This window comes from Opisthocomus hoazin, chromosome 6, assembly GCF_030867145.1.
Source record: "Opisthocomus hoazin isolate bOpiHoa1 chromosome 6, bOpiHoa1.hap1, whole genome shotgun sequence".
Classification (NCBI taxonomy): Eukaryota; Metazoa; Chordata; class Aves; order Opisthocomiformes; family Opisthocomidae; genus Opisthocomus; species Opisthocomus hoazin.
In genome coordinates this window covers 14,248,527-14,263,204 of record NC_134419.1, presented here as the reverse complement: position 1 = coordinate 14,263,204, position 14,678 = coordinate 14,248,527, and the positions used below count along the sequence as shown (strand labels likewise).

General features: G+C 36.6%; 1 protein-coding gene across 4 annotated transcripts in view; it reads right to left on the bottom strand.

Annotated features, from left to right (window-relative positions):
- The window catches only part of DNAJB4 (DnaJ heat shock protein family (Hsp40) member B4), a 29,719-nt gene that overhangs the window by 396 nt on the left and 14,645 nt on the right, over positions 1-14,678 (bottom strand). For 3 of the 4 annotated variants that reach the window (XM_075424774.1, XM_075424772.1, XM_075424771.1), the window contains 2 exons: positions 4,972-5,257; positions 1,533-2,107 (listed from right to left, as the gene is read on the bottom strand). In XM_075424774.1, the coding sequence (XP_075280889.1) occupies positions 1,533-2,107; positions 4,972-5,182 (786 nt within the window). In that variant the 5' untranslated portion in view covers positions 5,183-5,257. Of the gene's footprint in view, positions 1-1,532; positions 2,108-4,971; positions 5,258-5,424; positions 5,496-14,678 lie in introns of those variants that run through there. The other variant, XM_075424773.1, reaches the window with a different exon arrangement.

Sequence of the window (14,678 nt, the reverse complement as noted above, 5' to 3'; positions counted from 1 at the left end):
AAAAAGAAATTGGTCAGAACTTCATTTGTACCTACAACTGAATTTGGATTATTTAGAAAAGACTAACATTCTAAACAGTATTTCCACTGTGCACTATTGAGATGTCAAAATTCAGATACATATTCCTCTCTTAAAAAGGGAAGGCTTCAATTTGTCATTGAATATCACAGAATTTACCAATCTTGGGCAATGGCCACTGGAAGGTAACTGAGCTTGTATATCCTTCAAGGACTTTATCAAATAACAAGGTAGTTGAGCACGGAGTGAACTCTTCACTCATACTTCTCTAGAGATGTCCAGCTTCTCAGTTTCCATTGGAAATTTACTCCTGTTCCATTTTTTCTTTGTTTACATTGCACAGGTGTTTAATACACTACCAACCTATATTATATCAAATTGCAGACCATTAAAGTGTCTACAAGCAGGGGCATATCGAATTTCACAGCCATCTTGGGTGAGCATTTGTGATGCTCAAAGAAAAGCAAACCAGCTATTTTGGTGCACCAAAATTAAAACATCACAGACTTTCTCCTGCTTTATCCAACAGTTTGTTTTCATTAGTAGCATCTCTGATGACAACATTTTGATTCCTCCAACTTCACCTGATTCAGCACACTTAGTCTATACTGATAAAGTCCAATTTATGCAACAATGTAACGAGTCTAAATAGGCCTTTATCTATGAAGGAACTATATTACCCACATCAACATCAAATATTGTCTTTTCTCTCTCCCTCATTTTAGGTGCTTCACCTCAAGTGAGATACACTTTTAGTTAAGAAACCTTTAAGAAGGGAGCTCATAATGTATACAAAAAGGTTGTAAGGCAAGCAAGAGTTTATTTCTCAATCTAATGCTAATTAAGAAAAAAACCACAATACACTCAGCTACATTATCTTATAACTAATGACCACGCTGAGGCATCAGACCCTTCAGAACTCTGCTCATTTGTCTTCCTCATTTTTCCTTTTGAAAGTCAATGTGTTTTGACATGGCAGAATTTTAAAAAGCTATATCATTTTTGTTGTTATATACATCGCTCCTATAACACCTGTTCACAATAATTTATCCTCATGAAATCAATCTCTATGTACTTTGAAATCATACTGAAATAACTTATGACATAAAAAGGCAGACTTAGAACTTGTCGGCAGTGAAAATATTTAAAATATTTCTACTTTGTCCTACAGAAGTAGCAATCATATCACAACAGTAAGGAGTATACTATATTGTATGTATTTTTTTAATTGTATTTGTCTGTTACTTCAGCCCAATATATATTTAGCTAAAAAGGTAAAATACGAAGATATAAGGCACATCAACCTTCACTCTTATCCTCCCATCCTCATTCTCTTCCACCTTTATAGTAAATGGCTTGAAATAATATTCCATTTTTATAAAAACAGTTAATGCTTCCACTATAAACAACTATGCTCTGCACTCACATGTTGACTTTACAAGAGTGAAACTCTATTTAACAAAAAATAAAAAACCCACCACCACCCACAAAAAATTACTTAAAGAGAAACTTACCTCCCGTAAGCTGATCTTAACAGGATAGATAATATTTGATCCATCTCTCTTGAAGTGAGAGTGAGGTTTATCTTTAATGATAAAAACAATATCAGCTGGAATTGTGGTGGGCGTTTCATCACCTTCTTTCGGAAAAGTGATTTTGGTGCCTTCTTTCCATCCTCTTTTTATCTCAATAGTAAGAATTTTGTCCTCTGTTCGGACACTCCTACCATCTGGGTTAAGCCTTTTACGTGAAATCCTCATCCTTTTTGTGCAACCATGATAGATCTCTTCCAATGACACTTTAAGTTCATGGATTACAGGGGGATCTTGTTTACGACGTAATTGACTACCAACTGTATTTCTTTCCCTTGGAAAACCATTCATACTAAAACTAGAGAAGGATCCAAATGGATCACCATCCACCTCCATGTCTTCAGTGTCTCTGCCACCAGGCATCCTTCTTCCAAAGAAGATCTCAAAAGGATTTGTGCCACCAAAGAAAGCTGCAAATGTAGCATGTGGGTCGCCATGGAAGGAATACCGGAAGGTACCACCCTGTCCATCAGGTCCTCCAGCTCCTCCTTTCAGACCTAAATAAATCAAGCAAAGTTAAAAACAAATGGAGTATTAGTATAAGCTTTCCTGTTGTAGAGTGTAATGATATCAGAACAGACAAGTCAAAAAGGTCTTTGCAGTAGAGTGAAAAGTCTCCTCTTCAATGAGGATTCATCATCAGGCTAAGCAGTACCAACCAGTAATTCATTATCTTGAACAGCAACAAGTTTCTGAAGCTCTAGAATGACTTCTACTTCAGAAGAACAAGTATTCTGACACTGCCATTTTTTTTTTCATATGACTGAAGCCAGTTATTCAAACAATTATTATCTTAAAACAGAAGACAGGTCTGCTTGGCTTGATCTCTTCTTGTTCTGCAGAGTCTGTTGGGAGTTGCACCTCTTCAGGACCACTTGTAGGGAAAATTATGCAGTATCATATGCAACATTTTCCATAGTCTCCACAGCTCAGCTTTAACCCTGCGTTAATTAGCTTTACCTCTGTTCTCCTGCAATTCAGGTTGAATAAAAGGTAACATGCCAATAGTCAAGCATCCGCATGTTTCCTTAATGTTCAATTCAGAATGCGAAATTTACCATAGCTTGCTTTCTAGAATATAAAATAGGTAAGAAACCTGGGAACTCTTTTCAATCCAGACACAAATGAAAATAGCTTGGAAGTTCCCAAGACCCATTTGGGTACAAAAATCTTGTATATACTGTCACTGTGCAAAAAATCAGAACATTCTCAAATAGCTTTGATCTTTCTCTTCTACCTTCCACAAAGGGAGATGTACATCTCATTTGCTGCTGATAAGATTTCCTTTACAATTCTCACTGGACATTCCCTTGTACTTCCTGCTCTCTCATTCCAAAACCAGCTAAAATGAATTTTCTTAAATGCCTCTTTCCCAACAGGTGATCTCAAAGTATTTCCTTGTAATAGTGCTGTCCCGCACTGACCATTTCAAGATACCTTCTCAAACCTTTAAGATGAAAGACTATGAGTCTTCTTAAAAAGCTTTTATTTTTGAACTTACAATGTTTGCTTTTTTTTTTTTTTCAATCTTTCAGCAGCTCAGCACTACAGCTGCTATCCTACTTCCATAGCTATAAAAATGTGAAGGCTTACATTAATGAAGCATGCATTCCCTAAATTTGAAAGAGGTTTTTCGTTTTTTTTTGACCCAGTGTTTTAGAACTTTTCTGTATAAGCTTAACACTGGTTATCAACAGTAACCAAGTAAGACACTATAAGAATGCTTTCTCCATCTCAATACCAGACCATACTAAAAGTACACAGCAACATGTAGTACATCCTTCTGTTACAGTACTGTTAATGTCCAAAAAGATCAGTGGATTCAATCTGTGATTGTAGAAGGACACTTCCTGGAAAAGCTAGCCAAAAGTTGTTATTGAAGGTACATCAAGTTCCTGGCTGTAAAAACACCAAAGTTTCCTCCTGCCTCCCACCTCACCTCCTGCCTTTCCCTCACAACTACCAATTACACTCTCAGATGCACCTGAAGAGCTTAGCAACTGAGGCATCAGGAGGCATTTCCATATTCACCATTCTAAAATTCATACTTTGGTTTAATATTACGCCCCATATAAACAGAAATCTATGGTTTGAACCTTGGTCTTCAAGTATGCAATACCAGGATGCCAAAGGCTGCATTGCTTCACATGCTTCAATTCAAGCTCTTTGGTAAAAATGACTAACATGGTATTTGGGGAAAGTAGTTAGGATGAGCTGCTGCACAAAAATCTAAAATGCAAATGAATTCACAGAGTAGATAGGTTTATAATTATATACAGAAAGGAGGCAGGGAGTGAGAAGGAACAAGTGCAAGAAGGCAAAAGACCCAGGAGGCAACAAAGCTCTCTGGTATCTACACAAACACTTTTTTCCTAGAATGTTGCAGTAACAGCACTAAAGCTTTGAATACATGTAATAGAACAAAAGACCAAAAACCCTGCACCCTCTGTAGAAGCTGAAGGTCTTCTACATGAATTTATGGATGTTAACAATTGTATCACGTCCTACAGATGACAGAAGACCAAATTTTATTATGCATTCATAAGAACTCACAATTTTCCCCAAAGTACTGCTATTTAAGTTTCCTCCTTTATATTAGTAAAAAACTTATCCCTGAGCGAATAGCAATGAGTGAGCGGATCTACAGGTCACAGTGGAAGTAATTATTTCATGGGGAATTTCTGATACCATACACCTAAGGGGATGGATGTCAATGACTTCCTCTGTTGCTCAATCATAAGACTGAAAGTCACGCTGGTGAAAAAAAAAAAAGTCATCCTCTCCAGATAACCATTTTAGGAGAAATATGACATTTCTCAGACCTCATTCTCTTGGCGTGTTTTCACTGTTTACAATTAAAGCTAAAAAATTGTGCTGGTATTTCATGACATCAGCCAAATTCTTTCCTCTCCAGGCAAGAAGCCAAAGACAACTACAGACTGGACACCTGGGCTTCTGCTCAGGACTGCCCTGCCTAGACCAAGCAGACTGTCCTTTAGCAAAAATTTAAGAAAAGAATACATCTCTTTAACTGCACCTCAAAAAGTGCTAGGACAAGGGAAGTCAACAGTAGGAGATAGATAGTCATAGAAACTTTTTCAATTAAATAACTTTTTGCCTGTGAAGTATTTGGGATTTTTAAAAAAAACATAAACACACTAAAATAAGAAATGAAAACTAGATCAGCATTAAAATGGCAATATATTCTACATTAAAAAAGCTGATGAGTTGAACTTCCAAGCAGTACACATACATTGCCTAAAAATAAACACACACCACGTTTTCATGCATCATCTATGCTTATTTTGCTTCATTCAACTTAACAAAAAGTGACTGATTGGAGTATAACAGACATACATACCTTCCTCCCCAAACTGATCATAAATGTCTCTCTTTTTGGGATCACTCAGCACTTCATAGGCTTCTGCAACCTCTTTGAATTTCTCCTCTGCGTGGGGAGATTTGTTTTTATCTGGATGCCATTTAAGCGCTTGTTTTCTGTAAGCCTTTTTGATATCCTCTTCAGAAGCCCCTTTTTCAATTCCCAGGATAGAATAGTAATCTTTCCCCATCCCGAATGTTGTAGGAATTCAGATTTTCCTTGCTATAAACAAAGCAGCGTCCAGTGTCTTAGCAACGTAGAGATGCTAGAGAAGAAAAAATAAAAAATAAATTTGGAATTGAAGCAAACAGAACTGTTACAAATCAACAAACTCTCTGATACATTAAAGAAACACTAGACAGCTTCTCCGTATTTCATTCTTCCCCCATTACTCATTTATAAATCATTATAAACAGTGGACAGAACACAGACCTCTTTACAGTCCTCCCATCTACAGTACGTGTCTCTGCTCTTTCTAGAACAACAAATAATACAGGACGTCACTTCCCGACTGCCCCAGCTGAACAGTCAGCACAGCTTTCACTCTCTCTCACATGCACGCATGCGTGCATGCACGCACACACAGAGAAAATGCTGAACTTCTATTTCCTCCCTTCTCAAGCAACTAGAAAGTTTAAAATTTTAATACTGTGATACAGTGCCCTTCCCCACCAGGGCTGAATCCAGTCACCTCTAAAGACATAACTGCCCCAACAGAAATGTAGTAGCCCATATAAAGTAATTAGTGCCTTTTACTTCACAGTTTCTATAGAGACAGCTGTACATATAATTGTTTTCCAAATATATCAACATGGATTTGTACCCTTTCCAGAAAAGACTACGAAGTATTTTACACCCAAGTAAAGTTTCAGAAAGCATAACTTAATTTCTTTAAAAATAAACTTAAGCTACCCTCAACGGGAGTTGACTGCAGCCATGTGCTATTCAGCAGTAACAAATCAAATCTGAGCAAAAAATACCACCCAGTTTACCACAACTCAAGCTGCTCAATTAAAGCAGACCAAAACTGGGTTCCCACCTCCCTTCTACACAAGAGGCAATATCAAGACTATTACACAAGTATGACAATATATCTAACAAACAGCTTTCATCTGATGAGCTACTAATTACAGAAAAATACCTGGTTTATACACATTTGTTCTATAATATGTAGTGCAATTTTTACTTTTGAAGTATTTCTCATACTTTGCAGAAGGAATGGTATGAAGTTTCAGCCTGCGAGATTTCTTTTGGTTCTTAATTAGAGCTATAGGTCAAGAAATTATCCTTACTTGTCAGTATTGTAATAAACTTCAAGATTGATTAGCATAGCTCAAAAAATACTCCTCCCTGGAACAACATATTAAAATATGGCAGTTTTTATCCTGTCTAGGAGTTACCTGTATGAAGACATCTCTAGGCTCAGTTACCTGTACGAAGACAATTAGGCTCAACTGCTTTCCTTCTAATGATAAAAAAGTTTAAGCAAAGCAGTATTTAGCACCCAAGCGACCACCAAACTCAAGTGGAGAGCACTAACCCTCCGAGTCAGAGAGCATTATACTTGAAGGTGTTGTCCAGAACCTGCTCTGACTTTAAAGGGAACTGATCAGAAGAGACAGAAAATTTCTCCTTAGCCAGAGACTACTAGGCAAGAGATCTGGGACTTAAAAAAACAAACAAACAAACAAAAACCCAACACAAACACCCTCCTCCCAAAAATAACCAAACAAAATGTGTCATCTCCCTATTCCTCACATCATATCTACTCTCTTCCAATTTCTGCACTACAATTGACCAAATTTCCTTAATGTATCCAGGATTTGCTTAATTATTTCCTTTTTAAATTCCCCTTCGAATAGGGGTAGGAGAGATGAAGACAGAACAGTACGAAGATGAGATTTCACCACAGCATTTAAGAAAGCAAGAACTTTCGCACATCTGTAGTTATTACTTCAAATGTAACAGAGGCCAAAGGGTGTTGAAAGAAGCAATCACCTCCCCTTGCCACCAAGTCTCTCAGGTCTTACATCTTTGGAACACTGTGAGCCGCAAGGTTACAGAATCAATTATCTTTACAGCTGGAGCAGGAAGTTGTTGCTGAACTCCACACAGAATAAAGTTAGTCTTTTACTAATTACCCTTTTCATCTTTCTTTAAAAAGTGCTGCTTTTGTTAATTAACTATTAGTATTTCAGACAAATTCTTGTAGACCCATGTCCTACCTTCAGCATTTTCTCCACAACTGAATTCTGAACACAGTAGGTACAACAGCTTGAATTAAAGCAGGACTTCAGTTATTTCATGCAAAATATACCACCACTCCCTAAGAAGCAACTTCACTTACATAGGTCTTACTGGGCAGTTTTAAAGAAATGGTTGCAAATATCACAAATCACCATCCAAACCGAGCAGTTACGATAACTCTGAACTACAACAGCAAACTAACTTCATCACTATAGACAGAGGAAGATCTAAAGCAGCCGTAAATTGTCTTGCAAAACTAGCAGTACAAGGAGTTATTATGCTCAGTTGTGTTCCCATGGTACGGTTTCAGCCACCTCTGGTAGGGTTATAACTTACAGAATCACAGAATCACAGAATGGTAGGGGTTGGAAGGGACCTCTGTGGGTCATCTAGTCCAACCTTCCTGCCGAAGCAGGGTCACCTAACATCACTTGAAGTACTCCCATCAGTGAGTGTCTGAGAAATACCCCAAGATATTTGTGTCCCTGTTGTCAGAGACTAGAATTGTCAGAACAGCAATAGCTCAGACCAGTTTCAGGACTGTATTTTTCGTTATGTCTTTCAAAACCTCTGGTCACCAGAAGAGGCAGAGGCTACATATGCTAGTTTAAAAAACACAGTGTAACAAATTTTCTCCTTTGAGAATATTGTATCAAACACCTACCTCCCCCTTAAATGTCAAAAGAATACTCAAGGAGCTGCAATTAGAAAGACTCTGTGCTCCCCTCCTCCCGCCCCCCCATTTTTTAAAACATTGTAATTCACTTCCCAGGTTTCATTAAAAGACCCAACAGCTGACTTGTCTTAAATCAAAAGTTTCTTCCCCGCCAATGTCAAAACTTACAGAACAAATTCTGGTAACAACAAAAAAGCCACACTAGGACTTTGTGCTGACAATCACAGTGAGTAAGTGTTCAGGCATCCATTCTCTCCCTACAGTGGGGAACACGTTATTTTGGTGCAAGTGCCATATTATACCCTAATTAGGTAAATTATTCCCTAAAAATGAAATTACTTAAGATTCTGAGCGAGACATACAGCAATGACTTACATTACTTCTACTTCCTGCCCTGCATGAGATCTTCATGTCAGAATGAACTTCCAGTCTGGAATCTCATACCTAAGAATTCACAACTGGAGCACCTCCTTCCAGGAAGGATGTTCCCTTTTTTTTCCATGCTAAGACCCTCCTTTTAGCATATAATCAGAGATCTTTAGGAAATACAAGTAGGCTGCAGTTCCTCTCAGATACTTATTGAGTTCTTTAAACAATTTCTAATAGATTTAGAAATATGAGTCTCAGAATTAGTGAATATTTTTTCTTTTTAATCAAAAGACTAGCAGGCACAAGAGTCCTTGCATTTCAGTCACCCCTTACTTCAGAGATTGACAGCTTGTGTCCAAGTACCACGAGGCACCTGTACTGTACGCACATCTGCTCACACACAGTCCTAATTGCAGCATACTGGGGTTTGCGCTCACCCTCTGATTTGACTTTTACCTTTTACTGAAAGGAGGGGTGGTTGTTGTGATTTGGTTTGTTTAGGGAGCATTAACAGCACACGACCTGATAGAGCACATGTAGCCAAGACTGGCCTCAGCTGTGACAAGCCAGCAGTAGTGCATCCTGCAACTTTCTCAAGCCTTCCAGAAGCAAGCCACTAAACTACATACCTGTAAGATTAGTAAATCCACAATCTAGGACTTTGATTAAAAGTGCTCCTGAGTGAGTGCTAAGCAACTTCTCAAACATTTAAGCAAAACATACATGCACTTGGCTGTGACGCCACCTCAAAAACATTATAGATAAAAACCCCACCATCAATTATCTACCTTTCTTCCTCATTCTACCACATCAACATTTCTCTGACTGATATACCACATTACAAATCAATGAACCATCTCTTTGTTTAGGCAGCCTTCAAATATAACAACTGCATTTCAGGCATACAGAGAAAAAAAGTTTTTATCATCACTATAGTATCCAACGGTATCTATGAAGCTTTTGCTTATAGTCAACTCTGTAAAACAATTTTCTGCCAAACTATGCTCCATATTCACAATACTACACGAAAAAGAAAAGTTAATTGCAAAATTCAGACATTGGCAGAACCTCCCCTTCCTCTCAAATACCTCATTCAGGGGGTAGGGGCAGACATAAATAGCAGAATATTTCAGATGCCTGTGTAGTACATGAAATTTCACATATTACAGAGGCATCTGAAATACAAGACTTTTATCATGGAAGAATCCCAGCTGTTTGAACACATTACTCCAATTCAGTCCACTTCACATCCACAAACTTTCAGGGGGCCTGTCACTTTGTAGAAGCCAGTGAAAACAAACATGCTTCCGCAGGAAGTTTTTTAGCATTCATATGTATGTTGCTTCTTCACACAGCCTCTATCCAAATAATTTCAACCTTTATTGCAAGTACGTGTAGAGATCAGATACTAGCATCTTGTGAGTCTGACTGTACTAGCACTGAGCGATAAAACAGTGGAGATGTTCTAAGACACATAACCATATCCACAATCCATTTAAGTCAGCTTCCGATTCTGTGTGTACCATGCTAAAGAACTAAAATGTCAAGCAGAGCAAAGATTTGATCCAGCTGTTTATCTACAAGACATACCTAATAAAGACCACATCTCTGGGACAATGTATCACCCCAAATATTATGTTTAATTTTCAAATAAATTCTGTATATTTTTCTGGTATTTTCTGAATTGTGCTGGAATACAGATCTTCTTTTAGTGTGATATTCCTTAAGACTTGCTATCTGCCAACCAAGTATTTAAAACCAGTAGGTCTCAGACATGTTCTCCTATTCTTATAAGCTACATTAGGGTACTCTTATTATGCACTGAGAAAGTTAGCAGCCTGTATTTGTTCAGCATTTCCTTACATCAGTGTTGTTTGTTACAGTCCAAATTAAAAAACAAATACCTAAAATGGAAATCTCAGGTCAAGCTTTTTAAAGCTGACTGGGGAAAAAAATTCCCATGTGTCTTCAACTGTATGACATTACTAAAAAGCCGAATACACAATTTATGAAAATATTTTATTCATTCTCAGGAAGACCAAATAAAATTTTGAAACCATACAGAACTTGCCTAATATAAGCCCACTCTCATCTACAGGAGACTCTTTGATCAAAAACAAGAAAGCAACATTCACTTCTGTAATATAAGACTTAATTTTTTAATCTAAAAATGTTTATGAATTATACACTAGGAAACTGAAAATTGTTCCTTCAACAGTTCATCTTCAATTCCAAGACTAAGTCTGACTACTCATATTCAGCATTTCACCTGAGTTAGTATTTCAGTAAAATAATTACTGCTTTTAAATATCTTCCCCATTACTCTCTCTGAACAACCACAGTTTAACTCACATACCTATCAACAAGTGCTACATATCATAATTTCAGCAAAACAGTGGGAGCAAGCTCATACCACTTCCAGGTCTTAAAACAGTTGCATTGATAATATTAACTTTGACTTAATTGCTTTCTGTAAAGAAGCCTTCGTTAGAACAACTGAAATAAATTAAGATACAGCCAAGGAAATATTCACAGTAACAGACACACTGCACTCAAATTCTAGATTAATCATAAATTAGCACCAGTATAAGGTTATTTTAAGGAAAAGCTTCTAAACAGAACTGTCATTATTCCCTGAAGTATCTGAAGTTGAATAAAAATGCTCATTATTTCCTCTGAATGAAGCCATTTCTTCTGCATTCCTCACCTATCAAAGCTCAGAAACAAAACTGAAAGACAGGACTAGATCACACAACAAGTTAAAGAGCAAACAAAACCACAAAGGCAAATTCCAGACAGATCACAACTATAAATACACATGTGCACGTAAATGTCAAGGCAGAGTAGCCAAATCCCTCCCCAGAAAAAGCTGTTTCACAATTAAGTATCATAGTATTCACAAACCCACATTAATGAACAGAATAAATTGACATTTGTGTACAATGGTTTGAAGAAAGCACATCCATATACAATACTGACCTGTAAGCTCATCCATTATTTTCCCAGAGAAAAAAAATTGACAATGACTTTTCTCCCCACCACCCTTAACTGTATGTAGTTGTTGACTGAGCTACATCTATACTTTCGGACTGCGAAGAAGACCTTGTATGTGCAAACGCCATTCATGAATGCATTAAACAGAGTTTCACTACAGAAATATTCAGTAGCTGGTCTCATATACAGAAATAAATTTTAGAGCTTACAACAGAAGGAACAAAGATTATTTTTTTTAATATTTCTAACAGAAAATGCAAAGTGAAACCTGCAGAGCTTAACAGTTCTTTCTAGTGAGTCAATGGTCCAAAAAGAAAACCTCCATTTAGTCACGCACTTCACACCCAAGTAACTACTCCAATTCACCAAATTTTTTCTTCAGTTCTCTGCAGAAACATGCTGCTACTGTGATGGAAGTAAAAAGTTCATTGTACATAGAGGATTCTGGGGCTGATTTTACATCTAAATAAATAATCATACAAGAAAGTGAAATACCACATAAAAACTTCAAACAATTAATAAATTATAAAGTTACAACAGGCAGTGACATTAATTTTGTTAAACAGCATACTTGAGTAATTGGTCACACATTTTCATACGGCATACACTGTGTCTTAGAGGCACTCTACTTGTAAATGATTCAAATTGAAACACACCCCAAAGTATTTACCACTCTGCGTACTACATATATCATAATTTCTTTCCTGAGGCACTTGCAACAGTGTGATTTAATGCAACTCACTGACAATTGAAGCTTAAATTAACATGACTTGTTGACTTCTGATTTCCTCACAAATTAAAAAGGAAGAAATGTAGTGGGATAGGTATAGTCATGCTTTACAAAAACATCTGGCTTCCACTAGAGGTGTATCTAAGTCACTGTAAAACAGCACTTCACAGGACACATACCTACTACACCTATACTTTCTATATTTAAAAGTCAATAGTACTGTCCAGAAAGATTTGCTCTGATTATTTTTGGTTCAGGAAGAGATATTAAACTAACTGCAGGATACAATGTTATCCAAGACAATTAAATTCATTCTATTTAAGTTATACCAGATCTACCATCAGTAAAAATATTTTCTATTTTATATTAGCAGTATCTGCTTCAAAGTAATATTTATAATATTACTGAAATATACGTGCAATTATACTCCTGGCAACAGGTCAAAGCACATGTTTTTAAGATCTTCTGTGGGAAAGCTCACTTTAAATGTACATTCCAGAGTCAGCATGAACTTACAGCTCAAGTTCAAATGTTAAATCTCAAAACGCATACTGCTATCACCCAGAGATATACTGTTACCACTTCTGAACTTTCAAAATGAATTTTTAAGTCTGTGATTCATGCAGCCTTTAATTTTATTTTGAAAATCTACACAACAAGACAGCAGGCACTGTTAGCATTTTTTTTAAATTACTTTTGTAATAATAGACCAAAACCTACAAATGCACAACTGAAAATGTCCATTTTCACATTAAAAATTAGTATCATTTATTATATCTTAAATTCTAGGGTTGGGGTCTTCTCTTCAGAAGATCGTTATTCCCACTGTGTATGTATTATGACCTACGTACATACAATACTAGAAAAAGAAAAAAAGAAAACAAACTAATTTAAATCTCAAATAGATTTTACATTATACATGGTTACAACTATCTTCAAAAACATAAGTAGGACACTAGTCACACATGCACACTGATTCTTCATCACAACATAGCAAACTTGTATGTCATTAACATAAAGAATTGCTTTCTCATACCTGATTCCTGCCTACTCAGTCAGAATCTCTGCTATAGTTGAAGAACAAAAATACACTTGGAAGCATTTGAACATCTTGTGGCAAGCAGGCAAAGTTCTTAGGAGTCAGCTATGATGTACTGCATTGATGAAAATGCAACTAACTCACACTTACTTCACAAGCATGCGATTAACTACTTCAATCAAGTACCAGACTGCACTTAGAAAAACAAAAGGAAACATCTGAAGTATGGTCACAGAAAGCAACGCACATATAAAGTATTTTCATCTACAGATTAAGGCTTCCCTCTTCTGAAAGCATACAGATTCCACAAGTGCTTTTCAATTCTTCACTTGGATTCAGTGACCACTTCAATTCCCACCCACATAAATTTCTCTACAAGGACTCATCCTCAAAACGAGTTGACTGGTCAACCAGGAAAAATGCCATTCATGCAAAACATTTAACAGGTTCTCTTGTATTACTGTCTACACCTATTTACCACATTCACTATTACAAACTTCAAGTAGTTAATGACATTATTGCCATACATGCTTTTGTAAACATCTATATAGAAATGTGTACTGTATTGGTAAGGAGAAATATCTTCTCACTGTTATTAAAAAAAAAATTAAGTTCATAAGGAAGCCGAAGTTGTTTCCTCCAAGAAAATGTTCTGTTTTGACAAGCTCTGCACAAGTTATCAGTTTGGGGCAAAAAAAAGCAGAAAAATATAGTAGTCAAAACTCTTCCTTTCAATTTTACATATAATAAGCCTGGATTTTTGTCCTAACTACTTAGGGCTCTGACTGCTATCACTCAGGAATTTATCCAAGACTCAAGGAATTCTGCCCTGAAACAGCTCATACGTAAACGAAGAGTTAGACTTAATCATGCATTTACCACACCAGTCAGGTTTCTCCCATGGCACCAACCTTTCCATCTTGGTTACATAACGACATTTAACATTATGAACAGTTTAAGGCTTTGTAATTGTTCACTGTTTCCCTCCAACACTAGTTGCTTTTATTTGATTGTATTAACGTTTAAGTTCTATAGCCCTTCTGCTAATTGTTTTAAGAAACAACATACTGCTGCAATACAAGCCTTTCAGACTCTCAAGTACTAACATACTCAGACCCTCAATATGTTTTCAGTATTGTCACTTACAATTATTTTATTGGTTATACATACAATTTACACATCTGCCACAGGATTCCATGTTACACTTTTCTCAGCATGAATAGTATACCACATAACAAAATAGATACTGCTTAAAAAGTTAAAGTAAGTACTGATTAATTCTGATTAGCATAAAAAAGAATACAACATTGCTTGGCAGCCAGGAAAAAAAAATTAAGTGTTCGGAGTTACTAGGAAAGAAATAGAGAACAAAGCAGAAAACATTATTATAGTATCATGAACAGTACAGTACCGATGGTATATCTACACCATAACACTCTATTCCCCTCAACTCCCTAAAACCAAGTATAGTATTTTTTTTTACAAGTTCATAGAGGGACCATAAAAGACGGTCAAAGACATGAAAGTGCTTCCACATGAGAGACAACTGAGGAGGCTTGACTTCTGCAGCCTGTAAAAAAAGACAGAAGTCACAAAGGTCTACAAACAATGGAGAAAGGAGACATGAACTG